This window comes from Elephantulus edwardii, unplaced genomic scaffold (assembly GCF_000299155.1).
Source record: "Elephantulus edwardii isolate Elephantulus edwardi_28Jun2011 unplaced genomic scaffold, EleEdw1.0 scaffold00001, whole genome shotgun sequence".
Taxonomy (NCBI): Eukaryota; Metazoa; Chordata; class Mammalia; order Macroscelidea; family Macroscelididae; genus Elephantulus; species Elephantulus edwardii.
In genome coordinates, this window is record NW_006399751.1 from 8,612,276 (window position 1) to 8,632,276 (window position 20,001).

Consider the following 20,001-nt stretch of genomic DNA (forward strand, 5'->3'; position numbering starts at 1 on the left):
AATATATGTTGTTGTTGTTGTTGTTGTTATGTGCCATCGAGTCGCTTGCGACTCATAGCGACCCTATGTACAACAGCCCTAAACCCTGCTCTATCCTGTACCAATCGCATTGCCTCTGACACACCCATCCCCATTACCCCAGTCACCGAATCAATCCACCTCATAGAGGGTCTTCCCCTCCTGCGCCGTCCCTCCACTCTGCCCAGCATATGAGCAGATAAATTATAGATAAAATATATGTGTAACTGTGTGTTTATATATATATATACATAACATATATATGCACATATAGAGTGTGTGTGTTGTGGATTGACACATTGACTGTGGCAATAGGCTCGCATGTGTCACACTGTGAAGATGTTATATATATGTATGTTGCCTGTATGTGTTGTACACCATCCAGTCGACACTGACCCATAGCTGACCCTCCAGCAGGTTTTCAGAGGGAGTCAATCGCACAGGAGGAGATTGATCATCCTTCTCCCAGGGAGCAGCTGGTGGTGGCCTCAAACCACGTGCTTTAGGAATTGCAGTGTAGCTTCTTGCCACTAGGCCACCAGAGCTGAGCTCCTCCCTCCTCTCTCCCCTTTTGTATAATAAAGAGCTCTGGGGACCAGAGGTGGGAGGGACCAGGTAGCATGAGAGAAGTCTGCCTGGTGCTGTGGCCTGGGGGTTATGCTGCCAACTCGAAGGTGGTGCTTCAGTGACAGTTTGAATCCCCCAGCACCTCCGGGAGTGGAAAAAGGGATAGGTTGTCTCCCTTTATTAGTTAGAGCCTTGGAAACCCAGCAGAGGATTGATATGAATCAAAATTGACTTGATCTATTAGAGAGAGAGAAAACAGATATAGTAAAACCTGTGGAAGCTGGAAACCATGGAAGACAGAAACACACTGTTAAAAGGACAATGCAAATACTTTCCACTAAACGTAAGGATGGGAAAGTACTGGAAACTTGCAAGTCCTGGACAAGCAAGGTGGTCCAGTCACGTTCCCATTCTTACAGGTTGTACTGCAAAATGACAGAAAGCTGAAGAGAGGAGGTTTTGTTTTATTTTTCCCCCCCTTCTAGTTAGTAAACATTTCTCAGGTAAAAGAAGTTATTTTTGGCCTTCCAATTAGGAAGACATGCAGACAAATAGCGATGTTTTCATATCCTTTGACAGAAGAGAATACAGGCTTGAGAAGAAAGCTAATAACCCCTGGGACTTTGACACCCTCACCTGTCACGCTGCCCTCTCCTGTCACCATCACTTGTTGCTCACTTCTCCCAGAGCAGCCGAGTCCTTAGAACCAAGGCTTGAAGCTTTCGCCTGCCTCAGAGACCAGGGATGCTCGAGGCTGACTGCACATTGTGTCTCATGGAGGGCTTGCAGAACGCAGATTTACAGCCGCATGCCCACACCCTCTGTTTTAGTAAGTCTTGGACAGAGACAGAGAATGTGTACCCCTGTTCCCAGAGGATTCTGATACAGCCTTGAATACTGCTGCTGTGAACTCTGAGCTAAAGCAGGTTCCTCTCTGAGTCTTTACAACTAAACCTCAGCCTGAGTCAAGAGACAAGGAAACGTGGTTTCGATCTTGGTAGCTGCTGGTGAGTCATCCTTTGATTCGTTGCGACCTGCCGGCACAGTGTGAACCATTGAGTCTTCGGGAAGTCTCCCTGGCAAACAGCTTTTGATCACTCGTGGTGAATTGGCCAGGAATTACACTTGACTCTTACATGGAAAGTGAGAATTTGACCACTGCCCTTGTCCTTGGTTGAGTTCTGACCTGATCAACTATTTGCATACATCACTAGAGACATGTCACCACACTTAACATAGCTCATCTCAAATGTTAGACAGCTCTTGTACCAACAAGGTACCCTGGTGGTGTCGTGGGTAACACATTTTGCTGCTAATCTAAAGACGTGCAGTTCAGACTACAGGCTGGGGTAGAGAAGGATGAGGCCGCCAGCTTCTGTGAAGATTACAGCCACAGAAACTCCCCTGGGACAGTTCTGCTTTGTCCTGTTAGGATCACTGTGGGTCGGGATCAACTCTTGCTATTGTTAATTCCCGTGAGTCAGCTCATAGCTACACTCAGACATGTAAACCTTATGTCGTCCTCAGTCTTCCTCATAATCTCTTCAGTCCATGGGTGGAGTCATCATGTCCATCCATCTCTTTGAGGTTCTTCCTCTTTTGCTGACGCTCTGCTCTTCCAAACACAATGGTAGTGAGTGGAGTTTTGTTGTTTGGGGTTTTTTGTTTTGTTTTATTTTGTTTTGTTTTTTTATCAGTCATGCCCTTCCCTGTCCTCTTCACATTGATAGCTGGAACTTTGTCCTTCCCAAGGACGAAGCTAGTTCTCCTTGGCATTGACTGTCTGAATCCTTTCCTTCTAGACAACCGACATCAGGAAGCCAAAGTCCCTGTGGCCATTAGAGTCCTTGATGTCAACGATAATGCTCCCAAGTTTGCAGCCCCGTATGAAGGCTTCATTTGCGAGAGTGATCAGACCAAGCCTCTTTCCAACCAGGTAATGCCCTTGTCCTTGGCTTTGAGCGATGCAGTTACAAACAGTTTCCATCTGAGCGCATCACGTGCAGCTATCTTCCCATATTTCAGGAAGCCCTCATTTTGTTCTAGAGCTCTGTTCACTAATGAAAACTTGCTTTTTAGACAGCCAGATTTTTTTTTTAATAAATGAAGTGTCAATGTCAGCGTGATTTATGATTTATTTATAGTCCACCTTTGTCTTTCAGCCAATTGTTACAATTAGTGCAGATGACAAGGATGACACAGCCAATGGACCAAGATTCATCTTCAGCCTCCCCCCGGAAATCATTCACAATCCCAATTTCACGGTCAGAGACAACAGAGGTTTGTACCCAGATTCCTATGCGTTCAGAAAAGTAGATACGGAAAACAAATGGCTATTCTATCATAGCACATACATATTTTTTTTCTAATCTTATTAATGCCTTCCTGTTGAAGAACAAACAAGAAATAATGGTGCTACCTCTATTTTGAGACATGGGCTCATTTGGTGCATATGAATAAGTGTGTCTAATTCTATTCTCCTTTTTTATTGGCTTTGATATTCATGAAGCAGTGGGGAAACCAAGAGGGGAAGCTTACAGGGTCAATATGCAAACAACTTCATTTATCTTTTTTTTTATTTTTAAGAGGTTGATAAACCCTTGGGGGAAAGCATGACTTTATGAATATTGATACCAAGTCGAGCATTAAAACAGATTAGTTCAACCTTGCAAGGAATGCAGTCTTTCAGCTGGCTCTCCTTCTGAGCACAGTTTTAATGCAGTGTGGTTGAGGAGAGAGCTGGGTACCCCAAGGTGCCTGCAGAAAGATTGCCTGAAGGACGCAAATCCAAACACTGTTTGTGAATTGTCAGCACTGTCACGTTCATGATAGGTCTACTTCTCACGTAATTGGGCATAGAGGTTCTAGACTTGCAGTGGATTAGAGGCAACTGTTGTTGTGCTATGGGGCTAGACTGAATGATGAAGTCCCGAGATAAATTTAGGGACAGATCTGAGGACAAGCATGAATTTTGTGGTTCTGAGCCAGAGCATTTTTGCTCTGCAGCTCACCTCTTGGTAAACTGTGTCTGTGAAGCAAAGACAGGGCAGATCTGTGAAATCAGAAGACAGTCATTTCACATGGCATTAAAACTTAGTTCTCCACAGTTTTCATTAGCACTGTGCTGTCCCATACTGGGTTACTCACAGGTTGAGAGTCTTAACACTTAATACTTAAGAAGTATCCTTGTTGCTTCCATTGCTGTTATAACTCCCATCAAGTTCATTATTATAAACAACAACAACAAAAACCCGATACCTCAAACTCAGTGCCATTAAGTCAGGACCAGCCCACCCTCCTGTGGATTTTCAAGAGACTGTAAGTTGTATAGGCGGAATTGTCCACTGGTAGATTCAAACCAGCAGAGGCCCTGCCTTTGAGTTAGCGCTATACCAACACCCTGCAGAATATGCTGTCAGACTGTTGATTTTGTCATGTGCCATCAATTCAGACAAAACTCATATGTTGATCGTGTGAACAACAGAACTGAACCCTGTTCTATCCTGTAGCACCCGCACCATCTCCGACACACGTGAGCTCACTGCTGCCGTCTCTGTTTCAACCCGTCCCACAGAAGATCTTCCTCTTTTGCTGAGCCTCAAGCATAATGCCCCTTTCCAAGCAATGGCCGCTCTGAAGGAAGAATATGCCAGTTGCCCCCTCCCCAAGCGTAATCACTTCCTAACCCCTAAACTGGTCATATCAAAGACCAGACCAGACAATGGATCCTGACAAGAGTCTGAGCTTGATTAAAAATAACTAAAACCTGGCGAGCTCTGGTGGCCTACTGGCAAGAAGTTGCACTGCAATCCCAGAGATGTGAGGTTCAAATCCACCAGATGCTCCGCTGAAGAAGGAGGGACAATCTCCTTCTGTATCAGTCAGATCTGATTTGACGGTACACACATTAAAAAAATAAAAAGTACTAAAAAATTTAAAAAAATAACTAAAACCTAACTTAATTAACACACCAAAGAAGTGCCATCTCAGTCCTCCTCAGGACCCCTATAAAAAGGAAACCCCCCCCTCAAGCTGCCCACACGCCATTTTGATCCTGTCCATATGCTCTGCGGCCAGGTCACTTGGTGTCCCTCTCAGACCTCACAAAAAAGGCCTGTTCATTTTGGGGGGACCAATTTCTTTATTTCTCTCCGTCACTCTCTTTTTTATATCTAACACCCTCCTTTAGAATATGTATACACATCATAGTCAATTATCCCCATTTCCGCAATAGTTACCTTATGCGATTTTTGTTGTTATGTGACTATGGTATTTCACTCAGCGAAATGCTTTCTAGTCTCTCCCAATTTTTTATATAGTATTCTATAAAATTTAAAATTATAGCTAGAGTTTTCCTGTCCCAGGGGATTTGCATTACTATGTACAGGGGAACACCTCAAATGCCTTAAGGAAAAACATTTACATCAAGGAAGATGCCTGGTTTCCCCTAGACTTACATATAGTCAGACTAATATATGGTACAGGAATTTCCTTTTGTCAATGCACATCTCCCAAAATCAGGGGGGAATAAAGAAAGAAAAAAAACCAAACTAAAAAGCAACCTGACATATCCTAGAAATTCAATAAATGTTGACTGAGGTGAATTGGGCAAAGTTGCATATATGTTCTTCTCATTACGCTGTGTTTGATTCTTGGGTATATTCCTAGATATGTCCTGTTTGTCGTGTTACACTCCCTGCAAACATTGGCCACTCCTCTCCTGCCTCCATCACCTGCCTTGTCTCGTGGCTTCCCTTAAGTGTGACAATACTTAATTGCTCTTAAATGCTGAAAATATCAGATGAAGAGATACCGTTCTTTTGGGAGTTGGGTAATATTGTACTTTGCCACACTCCTTTGGGAGTGCCTCGAATGTCTTCCAGGAGATTAAAGTCCAGTGGGGAAACCAACATAGTGCACAACCCATCTCCCTTGCCCTCCCCTGTAAAAGACAGATCCCACCGCCGAGCTCCCACTTTCGCAGGGAACGGCTACTTTTTAAGAAAAATGACTTTATTAACTATGGCAAACAGTTCATGAAAACCCCCATGTTTAGAGCTATTACAGAACCTGAAAGCAAATACAGTCCTATAATTATCATTTAATAGAGTTTCTTTCTACTTGCTCCTAAAAGTAATTACATATTTGAAGTAAGCCAAAAGAAGTAATCACATTCCACATCCTATTAATAGCCTACTGAGTTACCAAATTTCTCGGCTGAGACTGTTTTCCATAGAAAACATGAGATAATGGCTTCTATCATGCTGAGTAAAAGCATCCAGTGCCTTGCTCTGTGAGTGTTTGCTTCCATTGTGCCATGTAAATAATCAGTATTGTATTTGCCTAAACTGCATAAGCATTCAGCAGCTTTAGAAATATAAGAGGGAAAGCCATCTTGATACTCACAAGCCTTTTATGTCATTTCATCTTGCTCCGTTCTACCTCCCCAGCTTCTCAGCAGGCAAGTAGAACTTGGATGACTCTTGAGCATTTAACTGGATCTTGCACTATTAATATCAGGACTAGTGCTGTTTGGGCAGACGAAGCGCTGGCCTGCCTGCATTGTGAGATGCATTTGCGCTGAAAGTCTCAGACTTTGTGACATTCCTGAAAACACGAGAACTGTGTAGTGAATGACTAAGAGAAGTGTATTAGAACAAAAGAGCAATCTCCCCCTCTATGATGCTCCAGTGGTAGAGAAACTTCTCCAGGATCATTGTTTCACCTTTTCCTCAGAGTCTCATAAGGTAGACATGTTGGATAGTTTTCAGCTTATCGTGATTATTATTTCCATTTTCTGTGAGAGCTATGAGCCATCAGGAGCTTCCACGACTTTTCCAAGGTCACACTACTAATAAGTGAGAAAGCTAGACAGGAATTTTGAGTCTTGGAGGGTCCAGCCCAATGCAAACAGCACACCGTATTAGAAAACAGCTCAGGGGCTATGACTTCATGTATTTTTTTTTTCCTGAAAGTGAATAGGTGGTCAAATAACAATGCTTAGGAAAGAATTTGTTTGAAATACAGTAAATCAATAAAGCCTTCCAGAGAAATGAGGATAAAGGACAACATATATGAATTTAAGTTCTTCTAATAACCATAGTAATTAAAGCCAGTAGATTTTCAAGGTATTGTATCATTTTCTCCTATTATATAGTAAATAGGAATTTCTTTCCTTTTGAATTTTTATTTTATTTTATTTTTTTTATTAAATTTTATTAGTTTTAATGAACATTTACAGAGATTTTGGGCTTTCATTCATTCACTGTTGCACTGTTTTCTCCACCCTCGTCCCCAATTCATTCTTCTTTCCCGCCCCCCCCCATGTCTGTTTTAATTGTCCAATTGCCACAGTGCTTGTCAAAGCCAGTTCTGATTAATTTCCTTTGTCAGTGTGTCCCTTGCCATTCCCTATCACTCCTCCCTTAGAGAGACTTCACCCTGATTCATTTTTATTTTATATTTATATTTATATTAATATTATTTATATTTCTATTTTATATTGATTTGCTTACAAAGTTTGTATACACTGTGTTTCATAGTGTTCTTCATTCACATTGGGTTTCATGCAATTATTCCCATTCATTGTTACTGTTGTTGTTGATTGCAGTCGAGTTGAGCATGACTCTTAGCAACCAAAAAAGCTCTGAAGCGCCTCTACAATGATCAACATTTATCAAAGTTCATAGAGTTTCCAGAGGCATGTTGTTATTTAGGAAGTAGATGCCACTCCTGAATTCCCATACGTTATGTTATACAAAATTAATCAACATTGAACTATGCCCACCATTGTCCTGTTTCTCCAGATTGAGTATGTATTTTTTAAGAAAATACAAATAAGCATTAATAAGATGTAAAAGAATAACTTGACAACGTACTACACAGCATCAGTTGACTATTGATATGAGGGAGCATTGATTGCTTTTATTTCCATTCTGTTTTGTGTATCTAAGAGTGCTTGCCTTTGCTGACTGAAGCCTTTCTATACTTCTCTGTATCTTTGAATTCTTTGTCCGTTTATTGTATATTGTTTTTCCCCTTCACCCATCCTCATATAGATTTATCACCTATTTAATGGTTTGTCTTCCACTTTTCTTCCCCACCCACCCCTGGTAATTAAACAAACAGACAAAAGTTTCTTTTTGTGCTTCTGTATGTAAGCTTTTCCTCAGCATTTTATGGTAGTGGACTTGGACCATATTTGTCCTTTAGTAACTGAATGCATTTGCTTAGCGCTGTATCTTCCATGTTCAGCAGTGTGTTTTGCAAGTTCTTTACTATGATTTGGTGTTTTGGATTTTTTTAAAATTTTTTCAGTTAATTTGTTAAAAAACTTACAAAGCTCATATACATTGTTTTTCACACTGGCTTTTCCCATTTCCTCTACCCATCTCTCCCTCTACCCATCAAATTATGTGACCCCATGATTAATCATAGGGAGCCCTGGTTGCCTAGTGGCAAGAAGCTATGCTGCAATCCCGAAGGCACACTGTTCAAGACTACCAGCTGCTCCATGGGAGAAAAATGGATAATCTCCTCTTGTGCAATTAACTGCTGCCGAAAACCTACTGGAGGGTCAGCTATGAGTTGGTTCCAACTCGTCAGTACCTAACAACAACAACAACATGATTAATCATAGGGTTGCATACTTTTCCATCATGTGAACGCTCCACAGTGTCTTTATCCAGTCATGCACTGATGGGTGCTTGAGTTTTTGCATCTCTTTGTGAAAAGTAATGTAAATGAATTATTTTATACAAACCACTAAAAGTGTTAGAAGGGGGGGAAATGCTGCAATAAACATGAGCTTGCTTATACCAAATAATTTCACAGATCTTATTTCCTTGGGTTATATACCTAGTAGTCAAATTGCTGGATCATATAATATTTCTTATTCCCAAATTTTCAAAGGAGACAAAAGGGCACTGTTTTCCTTGCCAAGTGTATAATTATTCTTCTAGCATACATTCCTAATGTAGAATTGCTGTGGATACTTTATTGGCAAACTGCCCATCAGAAATATTATATCAATTTATAATCCCATCATTAAAATAAGAGAGGTTTCATTTTCTCACATCTATGCCAATTCTAGGTAATTATTATTCTTTTCAGTCATTGACAAATTAAGAAGTGGAATATAATTATATTTTAAAATTTTAATTTCTTTTAGTACTACTGAAGCTGAGGGTTTTTCATAATTATTTCTTTTGCTCTCATAAATTGACAATTAATGTCTTTTGTGCATTTAAATATATATATTTCCATCTTTTGCAATAGATTCAAAAAGCCCTTTTAGCTTTTTCCCCTTTTTAAAAAAGCCCCTTTATCTATTTTTATTTTATTAATTTTAATGAACATTGACATAGATTTTGGATTTCCATTCACTCATTGTTGCACTTTTCTCCCTGCCCACCCCTCCCCCCCCCAGTTCGCTCCTCTCTTTGAAAAGCAAAAGAAAAACTCCTTCATTGGTATACAACCCCCCCCCCCCGTACCCCTTTCCCCCTACACTCCACTATGCAACCTTAATTCTGTACTCTTGTGATAACCATAATACCCTATCATGTATAGCTTTTAAATTGTTCTCTCCCTCATCGGTTTCAATGCAGTATACATAATTTATCCAGTTTTTCTCAGTCTTACCCCAATCCTGATGTCAGTCCCATTCTACAGGCCCCTTTATCTTTTAAAGCTATTAACTTTTGACCTGCTGTGTTATTGTGGTGTGCTTAAGAGTTCAGTTTTGATTTGTAGCAATTGTTGTGGCTGTACACTTGCCCAATTTTGTATTCTAGGCTCAGGGGAGCTCTGGTGGTGGAGTCCATGGGGAGTTGCCTTGGCTAGCCCCAAAGGGACACTTTTCTGGCAGAGTGAACCCATTGGGTTCCCGAGGGGAAGAGAAGGGCAGCCTCCTCCCATATGATTTACAGCCTTGGAAACTTGCTCTAGGGTTGGCTGTCGCTTCCAAATTGACAGAAGTGAGGGTTTTTTTAACCTTTGTGGAAGTATGTTACCACATCTTTCTTCCGCAGAGCTACTGAGTGAGTACAACCTACTAGGTTTTTGTTAGCACTTGAGTGCTTAAACATAGTTCAACCAAGGCTCGTTGGACTTCTCATACCTCTTTATCTCTCTCATTGCTGTGGAGTCAAGTCAGTCACAACTGATGTATAAGTGACCCTCTACTGAGTTTCTGAGACTGTAAATTGCAAAAGAGGAGATTGTCCGTCTTCTTCCCTCAGGATCACTGGTGGATTTGCACCACCAGACAAGTGTGACATTTTGGTTAGTAGTGCAAAAACTATACCACCATATAGTCCCGATGTTTCATTATCCTGTTTCATTTTGGTCTTACCATGTGCTTAGGTATAGATGCTTCATTTTTTTCTCTTTGCTTCTTTCATATTTAGTATTTTATGAGAAAGCCTTTCACCTCAAATTGATGCCACTATTTACCTGCATTCTCCTTTCCCCCATTTCAGTCTTTTGTTAAAGTGAAATAAGTAATATCACTTCCTTTGGACTGGGCGTTTTCTAGATATCATTTCTGATAAGTCATGGTTTTCAATTCTGTTGTGTCATGTTCTTCTGTATTTTATATGATTCTGTTTTCTTCCTTAACTTTCTCTTCTCATTCACTTGTCGGTTTATTTTAGTACTAGTGTCATATTTTCTTTTAACGGCAGCATGCAGACAGATGTAGCATCAAGATAAATATGTGCTGTGTCTTATCTGAGTCATTATTTCTTAAATTTTATACCTATTTTGGTTTCTTTATTTCTCTAGATAGAATCCCAAATTATTTTTCAGATGCCTGATAAGTACCTTTTTAAATTTTGTTGAATTAGCCTTAAATTTATAGATTAATTTAAGAGGAATTGGATTTCTTAAACAGCCTTCCTGTCAAGGAGCATGACTGATCTAACTTTCCATTGAATTTATTCTCTTTTTTGCTATCATCAGAGCTAGTTTGTGATTTTCTTTCTTTTTGTCCTAGATATTTCTTGTCAGGTTTATGGCCTACTATGTTAGATTTTGGATGCTGTTGTGAAGTGAATGTTTAAAGGATGTTTTCTAAGTGAGCATTGTTGGAATAAAGTATTTTTTAAAAGCTCTGTTGCTGTCGAGTCAATTCTGATTCATAGTGACTCTCGAGGACAGAGTAGAAATACCTCCTAGGATTTTGAAGGCTGTAACTCTTCCCCAGAAGCAGATGGCCATATCTTTCTCTCCAGGGGCACATGATGGCCTGGTTAGCAGTACTTTAGCCATTGTGTTACCAGGGATCTCCTAGTATGATGTATTGCTATTTAAATGGTTTGATTTATTGTGGGATGTTGTTTTTAACTGCTGCAAATTCCCTGCTGAGTTTCTTCTGTGTTTTAGAGAGTCTGTCACATCAAAATTATGTCATGATAATTTGCCTTAACCTTTCACTGATTTCTTATCTAACCACATAGATTGACATTTTTTACAATTATGTGCTAAGTAATAGCAAAGATAAGGAAACTATTCTTGTTTTACCTGTGACTTCAATAGGAATGTTAGTTCTAGAGTTTCACTACTAAAACTAATGTTGGTTGTTAGATTAATATTAAATTTATTAGTTTTGGTAGGAGGGCTGTGTGTGTGTGTGTGTGTGTGTGTGTGTGTGTGTGTGTGTTAATTTCACTTCCATTTTTATCTTACTAAAAATATTTCGCTCACTAATTGACATTAAGTTGGAATTGACTCATAGCTGACACTCCAGTGAATTTCTAGATACTATAAATTGTGTGGGAGGAGATGGTTATCCCTACTTCTTGGTGAATCTGGTGGATTCAAACTGCCAGAGAAGCACCTACTTTTTGGGTTAACAACCCAACTCATTATAGACTATGCTACCAGAGCTCCCTTTCAAAACAGATATTTCATTTTTATCACAAACAACATTTAATTTCTATCAAGAAGATATGGTTTTGCCCTCATGACCGGATGAAGTTGATCGTCATAAGTCCGAACTGATTCAATTTAATATTAAAATATGAGGTTTCTAAGAACTGAACCTTATATTTTCAACTCCAAACCTCTTTTGCCAAATGAAGATCATTATGCAAAGTGGGGAGGAATGAACAAAGGCTAGAGAGTCACTGCTTGCTTTTGCACCTCATCTGTGAAGTGGAGAATGATCTAGATACTTTAACCATTAGATGATATATATATATACACACACACACACACATATACGACTATTATAAAATGATCAGTTATTGCATCGCACCTAGTTCACAGGTTGAGGTTCTCTTTTGAGAAGTAAGGAAACTAAAGTACAGAAAGGTGACGGCAGGATTGGGATGGATACTTCCCAGTAGGTCATCCCAAGAAACCCGGAGGCATGTTAGATCACAGTGTTGTATATCTATGAGAACACAGGTTTTTCATTTTAGCACCAGAGGATAATTTTTGGTGCTCATAACAAATCCCTATTACAGCAAAGATAAAAATGTTCTTGGTACTTTCAGGTCATAAAATTGAAAGAGTGGCCCTTTAGACGCCACAGAACACCTTCTATTTGACCTCCATCTTTGATGTTCTCTCATACTTCAGGTCAAGGAGATAATGAAAAACTAGAAATGTCCTAGTCCCCACACCGCAGTGTGTTCACTCACCTACAGAAATGGAAAGATGAGCTGTCCTCGTGGACCGTGTGCCAGGAATGTCCCAGGAGTAGGGATTCTTCAGCAAACTGATCACAGTCCCTGGTGTCAAGGAGCTCTGCAAAGCATAGTCAGAAACGTTAAATGGAGGAAGATGGCTCATTTTTATAGTAATCACTAATGGCTTTGCAAAGGAGAACGGTGATTTCCATGGTGACCACGTATGGGTCCACTTCATTCTAGCTTCCCCCTTATCTTATTCAGTTCTTAACAAACTAACACACTGTATGACAGCTTTCTCTTTTTAAAGGAGAAACATCTCTTTATTTCCTATGGACTTGATTAAAACTTCACAGCTAACGAAAATGAAGTTACGTGATATGTTGTGGCTGTTGTTAGGTGCCATTGAGTCGTCCGTGACTCATAGTGCACAGAAGATTTAAAACTTGCCCTATCTTGAGCCACCTTTACGATGTGTGTTATGCTCAAGCCCGTTATTATAGTCACAGCGTCAGTCCTTCTCAGTGAGGATCTTCCTCTTTCTCTGACCCACCTCCCAATAACATGGCCAAAGAAAGTGAGACAAAGTTTTGCCATCCTTCCATAATAGCACCTGTAAATGTCACCTCTATCAGCTTTTGTCTTTTGTTACCTTAAACTGTAACCTCCAGAAATTTCAAATTCCCTGTGATTCTCCAAACACATCACGTTTGACTGTCATAGCTCCAAGTTGTTATTTTGCTTGGAATGCCCTGGGCGGTTCAAGGTGAACAAACTTGGAGATGAACCACAGGTAGAAGGATTTAGTCCACTCAAACATGCCTCAGGGAATGCTTTGAAAACCTCCAAAAACCTTGTGGGGTACAGTCTGACACACAGGAAGTTGCCGTGAGTCAGAATATACTGTCGGCAGCTTGTTCAGCCTATTCCTACTCCTGTAAGCCTCTTCTCAAAGAAAGTTGTCATTTGGTTGAAGCCTAGGTCATCTTGGATGCTACTTCTAACATTTGCTATTTCTTTATCATGATGCTTTGTAAGCATTTATTTCCTTTGTCTCCTACTTGAATACGGACTCTGTAAAGGCAGCAGTCCAACACTTCAGAAAGGTAGATTGAACAGATCAACCACAATGAACAAATTTTGGGGGGAAAACCACTTTGTCATATAAATTAAGTTCAAGAAATTTTAAAAAATTAGTTCTTTTTCATAGAAAAAGTGCTAATGTTTCATGAGCACTTTAGACTTTTTCAAGTCAACACCTCTTCCTCAATGGAATGTTCTTAGGGAGAAATGCCTTCTCACACATCCTTTCTATCAATACCTCTACAGAATTATACTGGATACCTAGACTTTGGATCCAGGAAGAGATGACTGACAGGTATCTTGCAGTATACACTCTTCTCTCACGTACTGACGTCATTAAGTTTTAAATACCAGGTCTTAACACAAAATCAGAGAATGACTACATCAAATCAGAAAATGAAGGAGGGCTGCATTATTACATAATTGTCAAAATACAGCACTGTTGAATTTCATCATTATGTAACTGCTGTGTCTCATGATTATATATCTGCCAACCCATTGAGAATCATGACCCACTCAAGTTTGCACATAAACTTAACCACCACAGGCAGCATTACTCTAGTTTTGTTGTTTGGCGTTTGTTAGCATCAGACACAGTACTGTTAATGCACAAAATAGTAGCTTTGGGAGTTATATTTTACTATTGTCATATATGCAAATAATAGATAAAATGGTATTGGATAAATGAGGCATTGATGTTGTTGTTGTTAGGTGCCATCGAATGGAGTATGACTCACAGAGAGACCCTATGAACAGCACATCTGAACCCTGTCCTGTCTTGTGCCAACTTCACAGTTTCTGACATATGCAAGCCCATTGCTGCAGTCACTGTGTCAGTCCATCTGGTTGAGGCTTTTTCTCTCTTTCTCCAACCTTCCACCTTTCCAAGTAGGATGTCACTCTCCAAAGAATAACTTCTAGCAACATGCCCTAAGTATGAGAGACGAAGCTCTGTATTTTTGCCTCCAGGGTGCATTTCCGCTGCACCTTCTTTAAAACATATTTATTTGTTCTTTAGACAGTCCATGGGATATCAGCACTCTGCTCAAAGGCACACATTTTTCTTCTGTCCTCTTTATTCATTGTTCAGTTTACAGATGTGTATGAAGTGATTGAAAAGACTGTGATCTGAATGAGACACACCTTAGTCCTCAAATTGACATCATCGCTCCTCAGTAATTTGGAGAGGTCCCTGACTGCAGTGCTACATCTCCAGATCTCCTGCCTGCCACAACCAAGGCTGTGGTGAAGTTCCTAAGGAGGAATAGGTGTAGAATTATATCCAAGATGAGTCATTTTGGATATCTACTTAAAGTACTCTCTGAGACATTTGGTGTTAATTCTCAATTCCAAAGAAACCTTTGTACTGAAAATTAGGATAGTCGATAGAAACTCAGAGTAAACCAGTTGGCAAGAATTTTTCTTTCTTTCTTTATTTTTTTAAGTTTTGTTCCTTAAACTAAGAACATTTCTTCTTCTGTGTGCAGTATCAAAGAACATCCAAATATGCTTCTGATTTTTCACTGTTGTAATCTGAAAATTTTTGAGGAAGGTTTTTGCTATTTTTCCCCCTCCCTTAATTGCTTCAGTATGGAAGATTCTTTGTTGGCAGATCAAAATGGCAGATGTCTTTTAATGCCCTGCCATTTTCGCTTGTGTAAATAATTATGTTCCTTTTCTGCCTGAAATTCTTTGCTGTAGTGTGTCCCACACAGATTATCTGGAACGCTCCCTCTTCCAATACCACTAAACCCATGGAATAAACCCCAAAAACCTAATTAGAACTTGTTGGTGGATCAGAGTAATATTCTTTTTTCTCTGGTCACCGACTTAAGGAATTCTTTGTTCTTCTTACCTTAAAGATCTTAAATGTCTGTGTCTCATGTTTAGAAAATGATTTGCCAATAAAACAATTGCCAAGAAGTCAACTTCACCTTACACTGACCCAATGTGACAGGGTAGGCGTGCGCTATGGTATTTTCTAGGCTGTGATCTTTATGGGAGGGAAGCCTGGTCATCTAGTAGACCTGGTAATGTGTCAGACTGTTAAACATGAGTTTGGAGGCTCAAACCCACCAGCTGATCTGTGGAATTAAGACGAATGATATATTTCTATAAGGATGTACAGCCTGGTAAACCCAATGGAAGATCTCAGTGTCTGACTATACTCGAAGGCAGTGGCTGTGGTTTGGTTTTGAATCTCTGTGTGAGAAGATAGCCAAGTCTTTCCCTTTAGGAGCCTGTGGGTGGCTTTGAGTCACCAACTTTTTCCTTAGCATCTTCGTGCTTAACTACATCATTTGCTTAAAATATTTTTATTTCTTAAAAGCAATATCCTCTTTCTCTTTCTACCCTACTATCCTGGAAAAAAATTATCTTCCAAACAAAACTGGAGGGAGAGTTGATACTAAATGATGTAGTAAAATATAAAGAGAAAGGCTTTATTCATGCCAGTGAATAGCTCGCACACTTTGATGTCCCGTGTAGCCATGCTCGTATTTCACACCCACACACAGGCGATTCCCCTATTGGTTTCTCTTTATTCTATTCCCATGTTTGCAGACCTCTGGCTACACTCACTACTAGTTGTTTATGAAAAGATCATGATCTCCGCCTCCTGCTGTTTGTGCAGATCTTAGGTGCACTTGGGTGATGTTACCTATGTAACAATTAGGGGTCAAAACATTTTTATTATTATTATTTTGATGCTAGGATTTTATTGAATGTACTCAGCTCTTTTTTTGCCTCATTAGTTCGCTTTGAGGGAGCTGTATGTATTTCGTTGATGGTCAGCTCTGTGACGAGTTGTACTCCTAACCCAAAGGCAGTTTATGTGTTGCCTCTGGCAGTTTAAATTCACCAACACTCTCTGTGCGAAAGAAGTACAGTCTCCTTCCATTTTCGTTCGCAGCCTTGGAAACCTAACTAATATTCTTCGTGAGCTGTAACTGATCTGATGTTAGTGAGCTTGAGAATATGTGTGAGTGTGTGTTATTGTTTAAAAATACCGTGGGCATGGAGGTGTTAATTTGTGCCCTTGAATACATCTTTCTTTCTTGGTGGCATCTTCAACAGGCACCTGGGATGTTTGAATCCACCACAGTGACTGAGCAGGGAGAAATATGAGCAGTCACTTCTCATGTGCGTTACAGCCTTGGAATCCCAATGGCGAGTCAGCTATGCGTTGATTCCAACTCTACAGGAGTGAATGAGAGTGTTATGATAGGTCCTTCCGTGCAGTGAGTTGGGACAAATGAAGTAGAATTGGTGCCTTTGACTCATGATGTTGGTGATGATTACTGTGTATGCCACAAACTTTCAAGTTGTTCTGCAATCCTGGCTTTGAAGAAGTGCACCCAAGCACTCCTTGGAGGCAAGGACAGCGAGATTTCATCTCACATATTGGGCATGTTGTCAGGAAGGACCAGCCCATGGAAAAGGCTTTAGAAGATGGAGGGTCAGAGATGGAAGATGAAATCTCCCAATGAGATGGATTGATACAACAACTACCTCAATGACCTTAAGCAAGGCTGAGATTATAAAGATGGCTCTGGATTAAACTAAACAGGGTCTCCATCTCTTATACATTGCATTGCTATGAGTTGGAGTCAGCTCCAGCGCACCTCACAACACAAGTTTTGCAGTTTTCCTAAGAAGCATTCTTTCTGTGGGACCTATATCTGTCTGGCTTTAAGGCTATGATGGGAAGGAATATTTGTCTAAACTAGTCAACCCAACTGGAGTTTGCAAAGAAAAACTAAAATAATTACTAGACAGTAGTACTCAGATTCCAGTGTCAATTGTGTACTGATAAAAACGTTCTGACAATGAGAGGAATCTGAAACCTAGCTGTGTTTATGTTTTCAAAATGATTTGCAGCAATTTCTCTTTGTTTCCCAATCCCCTTCCTAGAAGACTAATCACACTCTTAGCTCCTAGTTTGAAAAATGGTTCAGTATAGGGCATGTGAAAGAAACAGGAAGAAGGCTGCCATATATTAGCTACTCTATAAATGTTGCTTAGTTGAATCTGACTTAACCGAAATAAAAAGCAAATAATGTCATAAGAAGGATGAAGCCAGAGGAAATGAGAATGTAAGGACAGCGACTGATAGGGTAAGATTCCAGAGTGAGGCTGAGGACAAGACAGAGGTGAAGGGATGGACTACAAAGTGATGAACCAGTAAAACGTGACTGCGGTGATCTAGCCAGGTGACCACAGAGGAGTGAGGAGAAGATCGTTCAATCGTCCAGTCAGTGCATGAAACACTATTAAATATACAAAACTGCCTCAAGGAGCTTATGGCCTAGTGGAGAGAAGAGGTGTTTAGATTGCCAGGGACAAGTGGGAGATCTTGAGTGGCACACACGATCACATGCTCAGTCACTAACTCAAAGGCTCACAGTTCGAACCTACCCAGAGGTACCTCAGAAGGAAGGCCTGACAGCCTGCGTCCTCATGACAGCATCCTTGAAACCCCTTTTGACAGCAGCTTAACTCCACCCACATGGGGTCAACATGAGTTGAAGTCAACTCGCCAGCAACTAACAACTGGACTTCCGAGACCCTTAAAACTTAAATGTCCACTAAGACAACTTTTGAGGTAGACCGAGCCAGTAGAGCTGTTGTCTTCGTTCTAGGAAAAGTGGAGTAAACCCAGAAGAAAAAAAAAAAAAGAATAATACTTGTTCTGCTGATTACTGGTAAGTCTGCATGTTTATGGGAAAGTGTTATAAAATAGAGCAATGTACTTTGTCTCTGAGGTTTGAGTAGAAAGGGTGAAGGAGGTAGATTTGGGTCAGACGTGAAGATAATTTCTTTCTGGAATCAGGGAACTAAGACTTTTGTTGTTGTGCCATATGCCCTCTTGTATTGTTTAATTGACTGATTAAGGAAAATCTTACTTGCAAGGACTATGGCCTCTGACTCTGAGGACAGTCACAGAGTGTCCGGCTTGACTTAATTCTGTAGGTCATTGGCAGTCTCAACAGTTGGGAGCCCCCCAAACTGATGTACCCAGGCTTTTCCTGTGAGGCTGCAGTGTTTCTGATCAGGTCAAGCAATGCAGGCTCTTTAGTGTAAGAGGAGAGAGGAAAAGACAGAGAGAAGCGAAGAGCAAGGGCATCTTAAGGGCTTTTGGGAAGTTGTTCTGTTGTCAGTAACCACAAAATTGATTACAAATTTTGGAGGCCGCAAAAATTTAAAGTAGACGCATACCCTGAAGGGTTTTCAAAGTTGTGGCCTCCTGGGAGCTTATCAGCAGGTCTGACTTCCAAGGTGCCCTCTGGGTGGGTGAACCAAAACCTTTTGGGGTATAAGTCCAGTCATTTGCACTACTCAGGGATTTGTAGGAGCTTCCCCCTCCCCAGGCCAACCCTCAGTCATGGCTCCAAGCAGAATTCTGAATGCTTGACTGCCGTGTTTGTTATTTTAACGTTTTGGACTGTCAAACCCGGGCATCAGTGACTGGAAGGAACTCTGGACGTGAAGAAGGTATGCTGCTCAAGGTGGTGGCGAAGGAACTTATTAGAAGCCTTAGAAAGGAGGCAGGCCCATCTGTGTACGCCCTGTGAGAGGATGGTTTTTATGAGTGTGGTGAACAAAGGCGCCAGGACTTTGGGCCTCCATCAGAAGTGACAGAAGAGTGATTTAGACGGAGCCATTAGAAATCAAAACGTACACCTGTTTGGCCGTTGACAAGCCTGATTCTCCTTCATTACCTTACAGAGGTGATGGCCCCTGCCACCATGTTGCTGTTCACCCAGCTTTCTATTTTTTTAAGGGCAGCTGTCAGGTTTGGTGAAGTGGGTGCTATGCAAAATTGACACGCAGTGCCATTTACTGAGGGATATTTTATTTCCTCATTAAAACAGTCTCTTTTGATGTCATGTATACTTCCACTGGGCTCTACCATCATCAGCAGCAGCCATTGTTTTTTGCCTTCCAAAATGGGTGACATGGAAAAGACAATTGCTAGAAGGAAGCTTTACCTTTAGTGTGATAACAAAAGCAGCCCATCATTAGAGAAGCATGGGGTAGACATCAGAATCCCAAGGCTGATTTTAACTTCCCACTGTTACAAAAGGGAGCTCTGATTGCCTAGCAGATGAAGAGTTGCATTGTCAACCCAAAGGCAAATGGATCAAATCCACCAATTGCTACAAGGACAAAAAATGGGCAGTTAATTCCCACCCGATAGCCTCTGATAACACACTGGAAGGTCAGCTATGAGTTGGTCCCAACTCCATGGAAAGCACTTACTTGACTTTGACTAATAGAAACAATAAAGGAGCTCTGGAGGTCTAGTGGTGAACAGCTGCATTGCAATTCCAAAGGCACATGGTTCGAATCCACCAACCTCTCTAATGGGCAATTTCCAGTGTGATTCACTTTCTCTGAAAACTCACTGGAGGGTCAGCTATGGGTTGGTTCCAACTCAATGGTACAAAATAATAATAGAAACAAAATCATTTCTGCATGATGTATTATCATTAATACAGCCATTGGCCAGTTTTGGCCTCGGGGGGGGGGGGAATAATGGAATCAAATATGTGTCTAAGAGCAGCCACACCTCAAGTGTCTGGATGAAAACCCAGGGAGCTTGGAAAGCAGTCTTTTATATATGTTACTCAAGACTTGTACTTCTAGATGCTAAATTCTCAGCATGAAGAATTTTATTCAAAGAACAATGACATTT

The 20,001-nt window shown here is 40.6% G+C and overlaps 1 protein-coding gene across 1 annotated transcript in view; it reads left to right on the forward strand.

Moving 5' to 3' along the window:
* The window catches only part of CDH11 (cadherin 11, type 2, OB-cadherin (osteoblast)), a 63,125-nt gene that overhangs the window by 31,509 nt on the left and 11,615 nt on the right, over nucleotides 1-20,001 (forward strand). The window contains exons 8-9 of the mRNA XM_006878718.1: nucleotides 2,388-2,521; nucleotides 2,748-2,865. Coding sequence (XP_006878780.1) covers nucleotides 2,388-2,521; nucleotides 2,748-2,865 — 252 coding nt within the window. The remainder of the gene's footprint in view (nucleotides 1-2,387; nucleotides 2,522-2,747; nucleotides 2,866-20,001) is intronic.